This window comes from Lepisosteus platostomus, chromosome 26, assembly GCF_059453375.1.
Source record: "Lepisosteus platostomus isolate fLepPlt1 chromosome 26, fLepPlt1.hap1, whole genome shotgun sequence".
In the NCBI taxonomy this organism is placed as follows: Eukaryota; Metazoa; Chordata; class Actinopteri; order Semionotiformes; family Lepisosteidae; genus Lepisosteus; species Lepisosteus platostomus.
The window spans coordinates 4,623,791-4,644,009 of NC_142636.1; the positions used below are offsets into that span (position 1 = coordinate 4,623,791).

Below are 20,219 nucleotides of genomic sequence, written 5' to 3' on the forward strand. Positions count from 1 at the left end.
GGGCGATATTTCCAGCTTAATTTTCGTGTTAAATAATTTTTTAAAATTAAAATTCATTCTATACAGCAATCGCATATTTGGGTACCGTTTCATAAAACTTTCATGCTTAAAATGTTTAGGGAGAAATGGAAGACTGATAATGGAATGGAATGGAATGAATGATGTTCAAATAATAGTTTAAATAATTTTCGTAGTTAGAAATTATGAAACGCTCTGTTAAAAGCAAGAGAGTTTTTATGTCCGTTGCAGTAAAAGAAAATGCCTGACAAAGTAGGGCTTGGACAGATTCCAAGTGCATTTTTGCAATTTATGTTGAATTGTCCAATGTGCTGCTGTAATACAGTTTAAAATACAGTGAGTCTAAACTGTATCAGCTTTATTTATGGGTTGCAATTTAGAAAAAGTCAAAAACCGCACTCAAAATGCAATTTAGAGCTTTCTGGCAAGAGGAGACACCCAAATTAATAATGTTACATGCCACTGTTTGTGCATAAACAAAGTTATACTGCTATTTTCCTTAGATACACGATTAAAAAAAAATTTTTTTGAATCCCTGGTGGAACACATTCCATAAGAATCAGTGCTTTTATATATCGCCTTTAAAGGTGGCTTCTCAAAACGCTTTACAGGATAAAAACAACAATAACAGCAACAACAACAATATTGTATTTCATTGCACTTTGAAAACCAAGTAATAACTTAACTATATGTGCAAACGTTTTATGATATGTCGCTGTTGTGAATGACTGTGGAGTGTATCTTATTTGCATGTCTATCCCTCAATTAAATTCAATTCAAGGTGCTTTATTAGCATGACAGAGGGGTACAATCGATGTTGGGTATTTACTTTTCCACTTTTAAAGGTGATATATAAAATCAAGGCTTTAACTTGCTTTAACTCAGCAATGTATTTAAAAAAAAAAAACGATTACAATCTTATCTTTCCACGTTTGATCCCAAGATCCCAAGAAAAATAAATCTAAACGGGGAGAAAGCTATGCTGAAAGTTTATTAAGATACTTAGAAGACAAAGATATCAATTTATGTTGCATTTGTCTGATTGTGAATAAAAAAACACATATTTTTAAACACGCGTTTGCGATTTAAATCAAAACGCGATTCAAATCAATATAAATGTTTATATTGTAACGCCTAGGTGACTATTCATTGTTATTAAAATGACTTAAATTCGATCATGTTGTGATATTTAGAAATATAAATTTGTTTGGTGCGAGTGAGGTTTTATTTAATCTCTGACCAAGGGAAACATTTCATTTTTTCAAAGAAATGTTTGTTAAAAAAAAAGGTCATGGTTCTACAGTGGGATTCAATCACAGACCATGTAACATGGGAATCAGGAACCTAACCCACAGCGCCACCAGCAAGGTCACATGCAGAGTGCTGAAAAAGCACTACAGAAACATTATCAACAGACAATGTACAGCATGTACTATTCTTGTGTTGCGGTACATGAATATAATTATATCGTTATTAATTTCTTTAGATACGCGATTCCATATTATATTCCCTTTTAATCAAATTCTAAAAGTATGCTTGTTGACTCCGGTATCAAGTTAGTTAAAGACTTCAATGCTTAAAATGTTTAGGGAGAAATGGAATACTGGTGTGTATGTTTTCTTTAAAGTACCGAGACCAGCCATATACTGTATGTTTAAGTTCCAAAATTAATATCGTTTATGGCCTTCACACGCGTTGCAGTATGCTCCTATTCTTTTTATGCTCAGGCACTAAGATTTCCCTTCAGTGGTAAAATTCCATATAAATATTCAAAACATAAACGGGCACAGTTAAGACATTAAATATACATATACATACTGTATACAGTACAGTTTGCATACGGTAATATGTTTATGTTCCTAAATCAATCTCTTTTATGAGCATGTGAAAGGCATGGTGAATCGATTCTCATAAATTACTGTACTTTGCATGATTGGAAACAAATGCACGATTGTGAAATGCTGTGGTGTTACTTTTACAAAGACGGTCAATGAAAAAAAGAATGTGGACCAGGGCAATACTTTGAGTTTACACTTACAGCTTGTCTAAGGTCATTAATTATTAATACTATTAGTAATATCTTCGTTAAAGACTTTGATGGCGACAGCTCAAACATGAGAGGTTGAGCTTTATTAGCTCCACCTTGCGGAAATTCTGGATACTATTATTTTGCTTGCGGTATTATAGGAGAATTTACAGTAACCAGCGGTATTTACCGGTAACTCGCGGTAGACTGCGTACAGCGCACAGGAAAATAATGCGGTATCGCCCGCGCATTTTGAATGGCTGCATCTGTATATACATTTTAAGTACACGGTCCTTTAATATAGTGTTTCTATGTTAGATTCATTTTTTGCTTCTATTGCCTGTGTCTCTTTCATACATATTATCTTCAGAATCTTACCCATTCCTTTCTAGTTTAATTTCTCTGTAGATTACTGCCCTTAGATGATGGATTAATAATAATAATAACAATATACTTTATTTGATATAGCACCTTTAAAAATGGCTTCTCAAAACGCTTTACAGAATGACAACAACAATAAATAATAAGATTACACAGGATAAAACACAATTACAATATACAGAGGAGACCGTGAATGGTGGTACTAAGAAAAGCAGAGGGGTGAAGAATGGAACCAGTTAAGTAAAGGATTTTCTAAAAAAGAGGGTTTTGAGTCTGGATTTGAAGGAGTTTAGAGAAGGTGACTCTCTGATATCCTTGGGGAGAGAGTTCCAGAGCTTGGGGGTGTAACAGGAGAAGGCCCTGTCACCCATAGAATGTAGACGGGCTTGGGGGACAGTAAGGAGAGCAGAATTAGAAGAGCGAAGGTTGTTTGGTGAGGAGTAGGGCAATAATAGTTCAGACAGGTACTGAGGTGCCAAGCCATGCAGAGCCTTATAGGTGAGCATGAGGATTTTAAAATCTACACGGAGTTTGACCGGAAGCCAGTGCAAGGACTCCAGGATAGGAGTAATGTGATCATTTGCACTAGACCTGGTCAGGATTCTGGCTGCTGAATTTTGGACATGCAGTTTGTTCAAAGTAGATTTAGATACCCCAGCGAGTAGAGCATCACAGTAGTCAATTCAAGAGAACACAAATGTGTTGATCAACTTTTCAGCCACAGTTAGTGATAGCACAGGGCATAGTCTAACGATATTTCTAAGGTGAAAAAAAGACCTCTCATTCATGTACATCTTTACATCTCATTCGTGTAGTTTGTCATGTCGGTACATGTTTCCTTGCAGTAGACTGGTTTCCAATAGGTTACAAAGCTAAAGCCTTCCTCTGCACATTATCATCTCAGTCTTGTTTTGTCACACACAGTATTATGTGTAAAAGGTCAGTATTACCTCTGTTGCTGTTTATAAATAAAATTCTTTAAAATATTTTTTACTAGATCACCTTCAATTATTGTAACCTAAATCGTGTATATTTAACTATTCTCTTTGCAGATGACATCACATTTGGTGGATCTGCAAACAATAATCACAAATCTGACAAATGAAATTTTATTTTGAGTTGTGTAGGTACAGTAGCAATATAAACTATAAATATAAACTGGAAAGACTGAGCACGAAGAGTCTTGGTACATCATGTACATCCATAGAATGTGGGAAAATATAAATGCCAAACAGATGTTTGGATGTACAGTATATAATACTCTCCAAAATTATTGTAACATAAGTGTCAAAATCTTAAAATGCACTGAATAGCCAAAATAACATATATCGCATTTATCATGCGATATATTAAAGTGTTAACATACTGCTATGGTGTATATTACAGTTATAATGGTATATATAACATAATATTAAGTGAAATGTATGTTAAACAAACTTATTCTTGAAGTCTTCTGTATTGAATGGCACTCATTGGTGTTATGTGCTCTCATGTCATCTACAGTCTGAGTGTATCACTTGCCCTTTAAGAATAACTGGGCCTTCAGTTTTTTGCCTCTGGGTTTGTGATTTTAATAAGACAACCAATACCCTTCCTTATCTATTTTTTTCCTTAAAGTTACTGGTTGTCAGGATGGCTTTAATACCACTTAGAATCAGTGTTACTGTAAGGAGAAAAAAACAGTCTGTTAACAGCCTCACATTAAATGTGAATTTCCAGGTCAGCAAATCATGGTTGATGTATCTTTACCCCTCTTATTAATATAATAATACGAGAAACGGACTGATAGAAATTAAATCAGATAGTGGGAGTAGGGGCGTGCACCTCTTTACAGTGGTTTGCATCTTTATGTTTACTTTAGGAGTTATTATTAGGAGTTATTTGTCTCTGACACAGCAGTATGTTCATTTTGTTTGTGTATCATTCAGACCCTCTGATCGTGTTAAAGGCCACTGTTGCAAATTCTTGCATCAGACTGAATATTTGAACGTGTGTTTTTTTTTTCTGTTTCAGGGTGGCTGAACACACTGAGAAGAAAACACAAGGCAAATCTAAGGAGGAAATTTGAATATTTGTTTGAAGAAGTTGCTAAACCAGGAAAGCATACTCTCCTAAGTGATGTTTTCACACATGTTAAGGTGTCTCAGGGCATTTCTGCTGAGGTGAATTACGGACATGAGATCAGTCAGTTAGAGACCATCTTCAAAAGCCCAAAGTCTCAAATCCAATCCATCAGGTACAATGATATTTTCAAGCCACTGGAGAAGGAAACCAAACCCATCAGTACTGTACTGACAAAGGGAATCGCCGGTATTGGAAAAACATTCTCAGTGCAAAGATTCATTGTTGACTGGGCTTCTCAAAATGAGAATCAGGACTTTGATTTAATATTTTTACTTCCATTCATTGAATTAAACTTGATCAAAGCAGAAATAAGTTTGTTGGGACTGCTTCAATGTTTCTATCCAGAGATAAAATCATATGATAATATTTTGATTTGTTGCAAAATATTGTTCATCTTTGATGGATTGGACGAAAGCAGGTTTGCTTTGAACTTTGAAACAAACCAGAGGTTGTCTGATGTGAAAAAGGAAGCATCAGTGGACGTCCTGCTAACAAATCTCATACAGGGAAACTTTAATGTTTATGCCTTTATCTGGATAACTTCCAGACCAGCTACAGCAGGTTTAATCCCTCTAGAGCACATCAGCAGGGTGACAGAGGTCCAAGGATTTGAAGATCAACAGAAGGAAGAGTTCATCAGAAAGAAATGTAAAGAAAAAGTTATTGCAGAGAAAATTATTTCACATATACAGAAACTCAGGAGTCTTTACATTATGTGTTATGTCCCCGTTATTTGTAGGATTGTGGTTAGTGTTCTGGAGCACACATTGAAAGAGAACAACGAGGACAACATGAAAAGTTTGACAGATTTATATACAAACTTTCTTGTTGTTGCACTGACAGCAAAGAAAGATAAAAAAAATCAAGTTGAACACATCTTGAGATCAAATCAAGAAGTACTTATGAAGCTAGGAAAGCTAGCATTTGAAAACCTGGAGAAAAGCAACATGGTATTCTATGACAAAGATCTGACAGAATATGGCATTGATCTCAACAACTCTTCACTTTCTTCAGGGCTGTGCAAGGAAATATTCAAACAAAAATCGGTTTTGTTTCAGGAAAAGGTATACTGCTTTTTACATCTGACAGTCCAGGAATATTTTGCTGCTCTTTATGTTTTCGGTTCCTTTCAAAATAGCAATATTAACCTACTGAAGAAGACATTTTGGATTTTTTTTAATTTTGGAACAACATCCTTATTCAGTCTGAACGAAGCAGCACTGCAAAGGGCCACCTTGAGCAGAAATGGTCACCTTGACCTTTTTGTCCAATTCCTCTTGGGAATGGGAACCAAGAACAACCAGAATATTTTGAAAGGATTCCTGTCAAATACAGAAGATCACTCCAACGACATTCACAAAACAGCAGGATACATCAAGAAGCTCATTAGAGAAAGTTTATCTTGTGAAAAGTACAGGAACCTTTTCCATTGTCTAAGTGAACTGAAAGAAGACTCATTGATGGATGAGTTCAATGTTACTCTGGTTAAAGGAAAACTTAGAGGACAAACACTCACACCTTCCCAGTGTTCAGCACTCACCTATTACTCATTGCTTTCTGAGAACGTGATTGATGACTTTGACATGAGCCAGTATGCTACATCAGAGGAGTGCATACAGAGATTGTTACCGGTGGCAAACATATCAAAAACTCTTAGGTAAGTACATTGTTTTTTAAATTTATAAAGTGAGATGTTAGTTAAATACTGTCGGTGAAATGATGGACTGAATCTCATACTCCTTTTGTTCTCATACACCAGACGTCTATTTGTGTGATATGGTTCTATAATGGAGAAACTAAATCTAGACTGTTAATACTGGCTAAGGCCACTAATGGTTGCATTAGGTACACTCCAGAGAAAAAAATGGTCCTACATTCCTGAAAAGTTTATTAGGGGAATCAGCTTTAGCTGTCTGCAAGCTGATGTGTTTATAAAAAAGGTTGTGTTTCTGCTGCACCCCAGTAAGTCTTGTGGTAAGACACTACTAATAACTAAAAGGGTTCAGTGTTGTTGTGAGACAAATAGAAAATGAGGATGACAATACTAATATAACATATACCAGAATCAGTCAATAGGTGTTAGTCCAGTCTGAGCTCAGTTCTCCACGTCCCTGTTTTAAAACTGTTTTTGTGCTTAGGACATACTCAATGTGATAACAAATTAGGTGGACCTGTCACAGGAATGTAGTGATCATCTGTTATATTACAGATTTAATTTTCCTCAATGAGCAGATGAATTTTCTGACTACTGCCCTGTGTTTTACTTACAGCCTGAATATGTTAGCATATTTGTGGACTATAGGTAAATACAAAACATTTCTGAAATTCTTCCACAAGAATATACTTTACCAGATTACCTCAAGTCGAGTTGGAAAACTAAAAACAGAAAAAAAGTATTGTTCTCACAGACTAATAGTACAGACTAATATGGAATGCAGCAAACAGTAACAGGGATTGATAATTTAAGCAAATACATATAGTACTGGAAGATACATCTATAGTAAGTAATTATATCTTCTCCTAGCCAAGGACTTGTAAATATGTCATCAGAATGTTTAGCCTATAAACACTATAATAACACTATAAATCAGTGCTATTACATCGACTTACTAAACAGGTTGATTCTCAAGCAAAATGGACGGCTTTGACTCCACAATCGTGCTCTCTGGATTTAGGATTACTGCCTTCCCCTTTTGACTTAGTTTTTCGTATTGCATAAAAAATCTCTTGCAGGGTTATTTTCCATCTTCAGCATTTGGGTTCACTTCTTAGTTTCGGTTTTAGTAACCAAACTCTTAACATTATGGTGCTTTGGTAAAAGATCATGAGGAACTGGAATTCCCATACCGCATTTCTTTAAGCATCGCAGAAAGCGCAAGTGCTGCTGTGCCTTTTTCAGACTGGCTACAGTGTAGTGACACCAAGACAAGTCTGTGGAAACCTGCAGGCCGAGGAACCTGAAGCAGTTTCCACTGTTGTGCAATTGATACTGATTGGGGGGTGACTCCCTCTGGGTCTCCTGAAGTCCACAATGAGTTAATTTGTCTTGTTGGCATTCATGGCCATGTTGTTGTCTAGGCACCATCTTGTAAGATGCTCCACCTCACTCCTGTATGTGGACTCATGGTTGTTGTTGATCAGCCCAATAATAGTGGTGTCATCTGCAAACGTAATGATGTAGTTGCTGATGTAAGTGGCTGTACAATCATAGGTAAACAAGGAGTACAGCCTAGGACTGAGACAGCAGCCTTGTGGAGCTCCAGTGTTTGGGAGGTCTGCCCGTCAAAAAATCTAGTATCCAGTTGTAGATGGAGTTGCATAAGCCCAGACCTCTATGTGACCAGTTTGGCGGGAACAATTGTGTTGAACGCCGAGCTGTAATCAATAAAAAGCATCCTAACATAGGTACCCCATCCGTCTAAATGTTCTAGGGCAGTATGAAGTGCTGGAGATATGGCATCATCAACTGACCTATTCGGGCAGTAAGCAAACTGAAGTGGGTCAAGGGAGTCTGGGATAGAGCAATTTATATAGGACAATATTAGTCTTTCCAGGCACTTCATGATCACCGAAGTGAGTGTCACTGGGCGGTAATCGTTCAAGCAAGTTCTTCTTGGGAAGTGGTGCAATTGTAGGGACAGAGCAAGGTTAAAAATGTCTGTATACACAGGAGATAGCTGGTCTGCACAGGTTTTAAGGACACGAGGGAAGACACCATCTGGGCTGGCTGCTTTACGCGTTTTCACTCTCTTAAAGGCACTACGCACCTCATGTTTACAGAGCTGTAACACAAAGTCCCCTGGTTCACTGGGAGCCTTGATAGGGTTTCTGATTGGGATACTGTATATCCGGATCTTCTTTGTAGGAACACATCTGTCCACACAGTAGTTGACATAGGATGTGACCATCTCTGTATCTCATTTAGATCAGTGGACAAATCTTTGAATAAACACCAATCAGTCATTTCAAAACAGTCTACAAGTTCTTGCTCAGCAGCATCTGACCAGCGCTGCACAGTCATTACCACAGGTGGCGCGTCCTTTAGCTTCTCCTTGTAAACAGGAAGAAGGAGCACAGAGGCGTGGTCAGACTTCCCGAAACGTGGTCATGAGATGGAGCAGTTTGGTGGTAAAGCAGTGATCCAGTGTGTTATTGCCTCTAGTGGGAACAGAGACGTGTTGAAATTACTTTGGTAGTGCTTTTTTAAGGCTACAGTGGTTAAAGTCCCCTGTCACAATAGAAACAGCTTCCAGATGCATGTTTTCATATATGCCAATGACGCTGTACAGCTCGCTGAGTGCCGATTCAGCATTAGCATGTGGGTGAATGTACACCTGGTAGGTAAAAAGGGCAACATTTAACAGTAAGGTATTCTAGATTAGATAAGCAAGATCTATAGAGAACTTCTACGTCAGTGCACCAGATTATTAAACATGAAACACACTCCACCTGCTTTCTCCTTGCCGGTAGAATCAGCTGTGCAGTCCATTCTGTAAAGTGTGAATCCAGCATGTTGTACAGTGGCATCGGGAACCTTGGGTTTCAGTGACACAGAAGAAGCAGCAGTCTCTCAAATAGTGTTGATGTGACAGTGAAGTTCATCGATCTTGCTGTCCAGCGATTGCACATTTGCAAGCAGGATGCTGGGGGCAGGGGCCAGTAGGCACGCTAACACGCCACTTCTCTTACCTCACTTCCTTTTGCATTCGTGTCCCTGTTTGCTCTGTGCTTGAGAAACAAAGCCGTGTACTTTCAATTCCACTGAAGCTACTGCAGATCCAAGGCTCTAAATCCCAGGTCCAGGAGTGTTTGTCAGTCGTAGGTGATGGTCGCATATGTATTTTTTTGCATATAAAATCAGACATAACATGTAAATAACCAACATAAACGAGAGAGCTACACGCGAGACATTGCCATTGAACAGTGCCATCTTAGTTTACTAAGTTTATCAAATGACTGTTTTACACCCTTTCTTGTTGCCTTTCACTGCTCTGTTGCCCCAGAGGCACATTGAACTGCAGCTTTTAAAATTCTATTGCACTGCCTATTGTTTACAGGGTTCCATTTTATGACTCTAAAATGGAAATGTTCGAAATGCTTTACCTTGTCACTGTTGGAGCATCCCTCTCTGACACCAGCTGAAGGCACAGGCTGCACAGAGACACCCTTCACAGAGACAACAGAGTGGAATCGTCCCCCCCGACACACATCACTCACAACCAACACAAGTGTGCCCTACTGTAAATGTCATTACATTTAAAGTTCAAATCTTGTTCAAAACATTATACAAAAACAGAACTTTCTTAGTAGCACAATGTTATAGGTTACTATAAGTGGAGTCTTCTTGCATACTGGCTGACATATGAATTTCGTCCGCTTCAAAAACGGAGCTTAACACCTCCATAGATGGTCTTCTCAACAAACACAAAGCGCATTCATATGTTATTCCCAGAACAACAGACTCAACCACTGCTCACTCGAAAACACAAGGACTATTACAAAGAATGCAGTTAAATAACGCAAATCGCACAAAATAATCTAAAATGCAAATAGGTGTGATATTCAGGACCATTGCTTGTAGCCAAGCTGATAAAACTAGTCAAGACAACATAATCATTTTGACCAGTGATTAATACAAAAAACGGTAGAGGCTCATGTTCAGTGAGAAAAAAAAAATCTGAGTTACCATCAGTAAAGCTGGAAGCAACGCATGTGACCTGAACTGAACTTGTAAGAACTGTGGTTGGAAAACAGTTTGAGTGTAGAGAAAGAGTTTTCACATGTTGCTGTTGAAACAAAGCATACTAAGGCCAGTTTAAATGTTATTAATAGGCTACTGAAGGCATTGCTTAAATGTGAAAACCTTCTATGGAAAAACAGCTAACTACAGACTAATGGACAAAGGCATGCCGATGCTAACTAACACATCATCCCAAAGAAATTCTAACAAGCGCAATTAAGTTGGAAAACTTTACGGAGGTTGAACAGAGATGCCACAGCTGGCACGGAAATAATAACATCATGTAAACAGGCCTGATTTAGTCTAATATTCAACTTAGCCCTACCTTTGATGTATTTTGAGTTGGTGTGCAATGTTTGGTCTACATCACAAAGCAAATACGGCAGGGCTTGGCATTGAATATGATAACTGTCCAGAATTGGTGCTGTCCAAGCATGCTTTTTTAAAATGACATTTGTTTTGACATTTGGCAAGCTTGTACGCGAGTAATTTACTCGATTTTGCACCACAACTGGCAGGATTTTTAATTTTACTCCAATGTCAAAAGTTTGACAGCGACTCAATTATATGACATTGACCTTCCCATTTTATTTGTTTCATTTTCTTATTGGTTAGAAACGCAATGACAATCATCACACCATCAATTTGTGCTTTTAATTGCCTGAATCAGAGAGGAATCTCTCTTTGATTGGGTGGGCCAAACTCACCCTTTACTACGCCCCTGAATCGGCGTATTGTCATCTTTTGGGGGGGGCATAAAGGTCTATCTGGGGGCCAATGCTCTCCAATGCCCCCCCCCGTAGCACCGGCACTGGTGTTATTACCAGAACAGACGTTCATGTTATAGAGTGACTTTGAAGAATGATGTATCATAACAATGAGCCTATCAATGCGTACATTTCAAAAGTTTGAAAATCATTATTTTTTTCATTGGATGACACAAAACACATGACACAAAAAGGTTTCCAATCAATAGATTGGAAATGGAGGTGGGCAGGGAAATGACCAGGTGGAGTATTTGAGAGATGTTAACAGTACCGGTACTTACTGTAGCGATACATGGATACATTGCAGTAATCTATTGTCATCTCCTACTTATACCCCAAGTGCCCCAGTGCCCCCCCCCCCCCCCCAGCCTGGGGGCCCCGACCTTGAGCCCCGGTAAGCCCATGCATTAATACGTCCCTGCTCTGACTATATTTTTCGTAAAGAGGCTTCTCAGCGAAACAAGGAATTACAAGGCTCTTAAGCACATCCTCACAGGTTAGATTGGAAGAGCTTTAATACATATTATTCAGAAACATACAAACGATTGGAGAGTCATTAGAATAAATTGAATGAGGCTCATGTGACTTGTGACAAGCTTACTTGACAAATGCAGACATTCAAAATACGAGACATAATGCACCATATTGCAAACTACATGCTGTGTTATACTACGCAGTAATGTCCAACATTTTTAAAAATAATCTGCTGCACCTGTGTGAGGTTAGTAAAAAACAAAAAAAGGCAAAAGAAAAATGAGCTACTGTGCACCGTGGTGTCCAGGCTAAATCTGTCCTATTTAACGGGGTCCAGTCTGGAAGAACAGGAAGTGCAAGGCCAAAATAAAAAGAGACCCTAACCTGTCCTGGTGGACATACATGGTGGGACAGGTGTAAAGAAAAAGAAAATGAAACAAAAGAAAAACAACGGCTTAACGCTCACGTCACAGTCCCCTCCAGGACTGTTGGTAGGAGGTTCTCCCCTTGCGTGGGTCTGCTCGTCTCTCCAGGGAGGTGCTCAGTATGTCTTAAAGAGCCCCACAGCCGTCCTTAATCAATCAAGGCAGCTGTGGCTGCTAAAGCAGTGCGTCACCCTTAATACAGGGCTCCACCTCCACACTGAATACACCCCCACAAAAACTCTAAGTTGCGTTGAAGCTGATACTGTACAGGTCTGCACTATATAAATGTGTTTTTCTTTAAGGAACCGAACTTTTGCCACAACATCATCACAATATTTACAATGGAATGTTTTAATTTATAATATGCTGTTTTTCAGTGTGTTTCTCAGTAAGTCAATATTTACTTTCATTGCGTTTCATCAACAAAACCACAAAACCGTTTTCAGAACCAAAAAACACCAAGGTTATTACCGCCAGCAACCATGGGCTAAGTCAATATTTACTTTTGAGATATGCATCATATTTCATCGTGTTTCACCAACAAAACCACAAAACCTTTACAGAAAACCTGTTATCCATTGAAAAAGGACAACCGGAGCTTCACAAGGCAATCAATCACAAGGACAATTTTTATCTGATGATGCACTTCAGCAAACTTCCAAAGTGCATCCATAAAGTAATCAATAAGCCAGCAAAACATGACCGCAAAAGCAAAAAAACAGCAAAAAAATATATATCGCATGTTTTTACCTTATTCAGAAGTACAATATATATCCAGAAAAAGGCTAGACTAATCCACCTCCAGGCCTGGAGAAAACTGAAAGTTATTGGCTATTGGAATTGAATTTTGAAGCTGACCGTCTGAAAAACAGGTGATCTGATTGGTGAAAAACGCTGTCATTCAGAGCCCTTAGGGGGTGAGACTTCCTCTAGAAGCCTCTGGCTGTATTCCACCTGCATTCTAGCTGTCAATCATTGACTCAGAAGGTGAAATCAATCAGATTCTTATCAGATTCTTTTTTTCACACCTGAAGGCAACTCTAAGGTTGTTTTTCAATGCCCAACAGCAGAAAAGTATGGAAGCCTGTGTCCGCCAGGGAGCAAAAAAACCCCCGCTATGGTATCTCACAATTGCGACATTGTTTCTCAGAATTACAAGTTTAAATCTCACAATTGCAATTTAAAATCTCAGAATTCTGACTTTATTTCTCATAATTACGAATTTATATCTCGCAATTGGAACTTAAAATCTTAGATAAAAATCCCAAATTTATATCCAAGCTAGTAGACACCTGGGACAAGACCAACAAGCATTTTGAGCTACCTGACAGGCATAACATTGAAACTTTTGACCTCTGAAAACCAAACAAAATGTTTTGCATGCTGTTTTTTTGTTTGTTTTTTTTCATGTTTGTCTGCTGAGTGGACACAATAAAAGAAATTTGACTGTTCACCCTCAAAGGGAGTTAGCTTCAATTTAAAAAAAGACCTGAACCAGGCTCCTGCTATGTTCTGCTGCAAAGATACAGTATAACAAAATGTTTAAGGGTAGGAAATTCCAGGCAGACATTGGCTAAAAGGGTCTGTGACAGTAAGAGGTTTGCTACTTATCTGGACTAGTTTTTCCAGCTTATTATCTATTAATGGTACTAATGTTATCAAAACAGCAAGTGAGACAGTATGTTAAGACACTTTCAATAAAGACTTGTAGAAAAGTATTAGGATGGTTCTATTTACCATGTAATAGTTTAAGTAGGTAGCCGTGTCAGCATACATAGGCTGCAAAGACACAAATAAAGGTTTATTCCATGCTGAAAAGAGAAGAAAAGCAACACAACATTTCAGCTGTGGAGCCTTCTTTAGATGTGAGAAAAGCCAGCAGTAGATACGCCATGGGAGAACATGGGAGGGGAGCGGAGGCGGGAGTAGGAGAGAAGTAGGTCAACATTCAGGTGGTGTGAAGTTGAGAGAGATGAAGAGAGGTATGAAGTCAAAACCCGCAAATGAATAGAGAGGATTAGAAGGAAATGGATCTGTTGTTGAGAGGAAGGGAAAGGTGTGATCCTAGTTTAAAGATAATTTTGGTTTTGGATGTTTTTCTGCAACAGGAATTCCAAAACCCCACTTTGAGAACACACACAAAGAGATCAGTAGGATCATGTCTGTCAGAGGCATAGAGTAGGATCATTAAGAAGATACTGCACTACCTGGACATAATGTATTGCATACACCCTGGACACATAGCAGCTCTATTGATATTGGGTTTTGTCTGAGTTAATCTTATTTAGTTTCTATTGCACTATTATTATGTAACCTTATCTTATTTTGTAACTTTAATTTTGTGATTTTTATCCCTCCCTCCCCCCCCCCCACCGCGGTGAGCTCGCAGAAAAGACATTTCATTGCCATCAACTACTGCTGTATGCTGTATTGCTGTGCATTTGATAAATAAACTTTGATCGAATTAGTAAAAATCCACTGGAGACCTTTTAGTCGAGCAAAAGAGGAGTTTATTGTACATTCAGCCAAAAAGAAGCACCCTCCTTGTAATTAGGAGGATGGTTCTAAGAAGAAAATATACAGCTGGCCTTTAATACACTTACTTGATAAGGAAGACAAAGAGCTCAAAAAGTCTCAAAAAGGAAAACTTCAATTGTGTTGTGTTCTATTGGTTAAGCACACTTCTACCTCAATCATAAGATGTCTACGCAACTGAGCTATATCAGTGTTTTCTAAAAGCAGGTAGCTGCTGGAGGTACAGATGTAGCCATTCAGAATGCAAGTTAAAACCCCATAACGCGTTATTAGGGCTGCATGTGATTTGCTGGCCAAAGATAATCACCAGGTGGCACTTGTGGTGCATTAAATGTTTGTGAAATGATTGCTTTATTTAATCTCTTAAACTGTGCATGTTTAAATGTGCTTAATATGGAATATTAATATGGAATTTTACAACTAAAGGGAAATTTTGGTGGCTGATCATACAAAGAAGGAATATAAATATATTATACATACTGTATTTGGCTGGTAGCGGTTGCTAAAATAAAAAAATACACAACAGTATTCCAATTTCTTCATAAACATTTTATGCATCAAAATCTTTAACTTACTCACTGTGGTTATTTTGTTTTTGATAAGTGATTTAAGTTTTGATGTGCTTGCTCTAGCTATATTAAGTTTGTGTACAGTACTTTATTAAGTGAAAATGTTTTAACCTTTTCTATGAATACTTGCTGTTATTGCAGTTAAAAACATGCTTTTTAGAATCTGCTTAATAGAGAATGTAATATGGATTAACTAAAGAAATAAATAATTATATTAATTAGTGGGTTTGATGCATGCCTCTCGGACCCCAGTGGTCTCAGTTTGATTTCCGCTTTGGGTGTGGAAGTTAGAAGGTTTTGTTCTAACAAATAAAGACTCCTTTAAACAATAAAAGAGTAAATAATATGTACACTATATTGACTTTATTATTTTTATATATATCACAAAGTGTTCGATGTTAAATGATATAAAAACATGAATGAGCAAGCATGAATAATGTCAACAGTGGGAGTAAAAAGCAGTCCAACTGGTTTAATTCAATTCAATTCAAAATACTTTATTCATCCCTGTAGGCCAATTTAACACAAGTCTTTACAACACTTGTTTTTTGTTCAGGGTCATTTGTTTTGTCTGGTTTTCAAAACCTTCGCTTTAGCTTTCATAACTTTTGCTTCACCTATTTAGGTGATACGATGTTTCAGATGTCAATAACTGTGAGAACAAATGATGCAAAGACTTCAAACCACAGGCATTTCAAAGATTGCAATTTGTGAAAATTTTCACAACTTTTATTTAAACAAAATCTAGTACCTGGTAGCATTTTTAGAAACCCTAGTTTGAATAAAGTGAATCCTAGGTGTAAGAGATTTCATAACCTGAGAATTACTATTCAACTGCCTTGCGCCTGTTGCTTGCTGGGATAGACTCCATCTCCCCGGTACTGGATAAAGAGATTAGAAAATGGATTAAATTAAATTTATGTATGCGAAACGCTTGACCATATAAAGCAGAATAATCGCTTTTTCACTTTAGCATGCATTATGCAACATTTTATATGCATCAGTCTAAGCATTCTAAAGTCTCTCAAAAACATTAAAAATGTAATAATAATAATAATAATAATTGCTTACACTTATATAGCGCTTTTCTGGACACTCCACTCAAAGCGCTTTACAGGTAATGGGGACTCCCCTCCACCACCACCAATGTGCAGCATCCACCTGGATGATGCGACGGCAGCCATAGTGCGCCAGAACGCTCACCACACATCAGCTATCAGTGGGGAGGAGAGCAGAGTAATGTAGCCAATTCATAGAGGGGGATTATTAGGAGGCCATGATTAGTAAGGGCCAATTGGAAATTTGGCCAGGACACCGGGGTTACACCCCTACTCTTTTCGAGAAGCGCCCTGGGATTTTTAATGACCACAGAGAGTCAGGACCTCGGTTTTACGTCTCATCCGAAGGACGGCGCCTGTTTACAGTATAGTGTCCCCGTCACTAAACTGGGGCATTAGGACCCACATGGACCGCAGGGTGAGCGCCCCCCGCTGGCCCCACTAACACCTCTTCTGTAATATAACATCTTTTAAGGATTTAAGGACAGTTGAAAAACCAAACTGAAAGTAGTGCACAGCTGATCTGCATAAAATTGGAGAACTCTTCCACACACATTATTTGTCCCCTCACCTTTTTTTCAAATATTTTTTTTCTAACTGCTTACACACAAAGGAATTACTCAGTTGGATAAAACAAATATTATTACAGCTTGTTATAAATATGACATGCTTTTTTCAGTCTTACATCAGCAATTAATCTATATTTTGTCTTAAAGTCACTTACAGTACTTGTCAGTAACAAGTAACTAAGAAACAGATAATTTTATTTTAAACGTTCATATAAAAATAAATTTTACACACTGTACTAAGTGGCTTTTAAACCATAGTTTGGGCTGCTTTCATCTCAAGATATAACTGTTATAACCAATGTTATAACCAATGGTGTACTATTTTTATGCAGTGCTAAAACAATACATGATGTTTGCTTTTAAAGGCTGAAATGGCAGCTCTTGTGGTTACTGTATAATATTGAAGACTGATTTAAATTTACTGTTTAATAAAACAAAAGCTCATTCTTTCACTTCTCAATAGAGGGAAAGGGGAAAGGAAGAAATGGTGATTCAAGGGAGATGCAAACACATTTATCATTTGGTTTCATAATATTGCTAATCTTAAATGTTTGTTGTTTATTGTTTACTGTCTTTTTAATGCCACTTCATGCACATCAAAACTTTTCCATAATAAATACAAGTGACAGAGTTAAATAATTCAATGCAGATGTTTACGAAAAAAGTGGAATACAATACCACAACCAGCTAAATAAATATATTTTTTCATATTGTTAATAATGTTCAGAAACTTCCCATTTTGTTGCATGATTCAATATTAATATTCCACAGTAAGTGGATTTAAAAGTATTGCTTTCATCAAGTCTCTAAATATTCAGGTCATGCTACAGCCCTGATGTCTGCAGTCTACCTGCATTAACATTGCATGATAATTTTTACCATTTACAGAACTGATTTACTCATACAGTATGTTAACTTTATTAACAACACTGTTATGATAGTTACATTCAGTTTTTTTTTAAAAAAGGCCTTTCAACTTTTGTTGTAGAAAACAAATGCTGTCACTACTGTTGTAACAGACAAATAAGTTCTGGAACCCAAGATGAAGTTTAAACAGATGAGTTTTATTGCATGCAAGGAACAATAAGATCGAAGTATTGTTCGAAATACCGGTACAAAACTTATAGTTTATATAGCACTTTTCAGACGCTTCTGACGTAGCTCGTTAGCATTGTAATGGGGAGAGGTCACTGTGTTTTTCGGACAGTTCCCAGACATTGACCACTCTTAATAGTCGGTTTTAGGTTTCCTTCATCGGGGGGGTCTCTAGCTGGCATCTGGAATCCTTATCAGTTATCAGTCCCCCTTTCCTGCCATAACTCTAAGCCTGGAATGTCTTGTGTCACAAGAAGTCCAGTCCTTGTGCAGAAAGGAATCAGTTAACCCCTGATTTTGCGGTCCTTCAGTTGATCTCAACATCAATATATTTTTTTCCTCCTGGAACCATCCAGAGACGGACAGCCAGACGAAACAGGTCAGTCAGTAACTGCAGACATACCTCTGCCGCCATGTTTCCAAATTCCAGGATGACTCCTCTGACTCACTACAGGTGCCATAGACGTCTTTGTGGCTGACGGAGTCACACAAGATCTGGAAGGGGTATGAAAGACTGTGAGAGTCAGCCTTTGAAGGCCCAATCATGGATAAAAGTGCATCACCAACAGACACCACTGAGTCGCTCGACCACTCTGGCTAGGATGATGATTGTGGGTATCCACCAAATACTTCAGGCTCAGAGTTCCTTTGAGGAAGTTGGCTCCTAGGTTCATTGGTCCATACAAAATTGTGGCACATGTCACTGTCACTTTACAGGCTCACCCTTGCTTGTTCTCTGAGAAGATGAGTCTTATCTGCACCCCACATGTCCATCCTGAAACCAGTATTGATGAGTATGGCACTACCCAATATTCCAGGTTTCTTCCATTCCTCCTACTGATGGCACCAAAGAAGCCTGTGATATCTGGTCCATTGGAGACCATTGGAGAGGGCAAGGACCAGATGAAAGTTCCCAGGTCAAAGTCAGAAACATCCATGCTCCCTGAATGATCCGCGCCTTCCATGTACGCTTCCCTGTAAACCCAGTCTGGCATCCGGAGGTAGCCCCTTAAAGGGTCTGCTCTGTTATGCCCAGGTGGATCTGAGCTCTCAGTGCCTGATCTCAAAGACCAGTCACATTCTTAACATGCACCAGATTTTGCTGCCACTTCCAGCCAGTTGCTGCCTGTTAACTTTAATGAGCACAGTATTTAAGCCTCACAGCACCATTACTTGGGGCCTGGTTATTGGGGCTTGGTTATACGCTCTGCTCTGACCTGCAAGTTCTGTGTTTCAGTCACATCTTGCTTTCTGGAGATCCTGAGCAGTCATCCTTGAATGCTAGATTTTGTTGGCCTTCCACATCTCTGATCATGTCAGGGCTAGCACCTTTGCATCTGCCTTGAATGGCTCTTCTGTTCCTCTCATTGAGGGGTTTTACATTCTAGCCCTCCTGGAGGGGTTGTAGCCCTGAATAGCGATCCTAATTTCCTGGAAAACCTCATTCAGCATCCAGAAGTCGGCAATTGAAGGAGGGTACTGTCAGACCTGAGGGAACACAGGCTCTCGCAGTCCAACTGCAATGGCAAATGGATGAGTTTCCACATAGTCTAACAATTCATTAGTTGTCCTGGTCTCTCATGGCTCGACACCTGCCTGTCTGACCATGTATCCAGATTGTGTGTGTTTCACTTTCACCTGCTTGCACTGCTTGCATCCCGCAAAGCCTGCTCCTGGATTTAATCTCCCCTCTTCCGCTGCTGCTTCACAAGGTCATTGCTGTGAATCTGATAATGACTACTTACCTGACGCTCATAAGTATATTGGCTTCTGGAAAATCGGACCCTGGTGTTAGTATGTGTGTCTGTGTTTGCGGCACCTTGTATTGTGCCCGTTGCTTGTTGTTTAAGACTCTGGATTGGAAGGATTGGTTAGAAAATGAATGAATGAATCTTACCTCTCTGTGTTCTGTTCTTTTCTTTCTTTTCTGTTCTCCCTTCTTAGCGTGTCTCTTTCTCTTCTCTGTTCTGCCTGCTGTCTCTCTATTCAGTGTCTCATCCTTCATTATTCAGTGTCTCTTCCTGCAGTCCCTTTTCTATATTCATTATATCTCACACTCCTCTTCTCTACAGTCAAGTGAAAGTGCTCTATTGCCAAGACACCTTATTATAGTAGAATGAATATGGTCCCAACCAAAACAGTTAATAATTAAATACATCAATTACAGTTTATAATAACAAAAGCAAATGATGGAAAACAAAGTAGAATGAAAGTGCTGACCTTTGCTCTGAGACACAATACTTTTCTCTTATTCATTTCCCTCCAGACATCCCTTAAAATTGCAGTCATTGTGAAGGAAGCAGGCTTCATGTCCTCTCTTACACCCAATCAGCATTTTTAAATCTCCAACTCCTTCCCTCCACTTTCCTTTTCTCTTTCACTATCCTTTTTCCCCACACTATAATACTATGACCTTCCTTCTCTTTTTCATTCCTTTA

General features: G+C 38.5%; 1 protein-coding gene across 7 annotated transcripts in view; it reads left to right on the forward strand.

Annotated features, from left to right (window-relative positions):
• LOC148639747 (protein NLRC3-like) overlaps positions 1 to 20,219 on the forward strand; it is a 61,461-nt gene that overhangs the window by 19,704 nt on the left and 21,538 nt on the right. For all 7 annotated transcript variants that reach the window (XR_015930614.1, XM_088620916.1, XM_088620917.1 and 4 more), the window contains one exon: positions 4,439 to 6,206. Coding sequence is in view for 6 of the 7 variants with exons in the window: in XM_088620916.1 (XP_088477042.1) it covers positions 4,439 to 6,206 (1,768 nt within the window). In the remaining variant the exon portion in view is untranslated. The remainder of the gene's footprint in view (positions 1 to 4,438; positions 6,207 to 20,219) is intronic.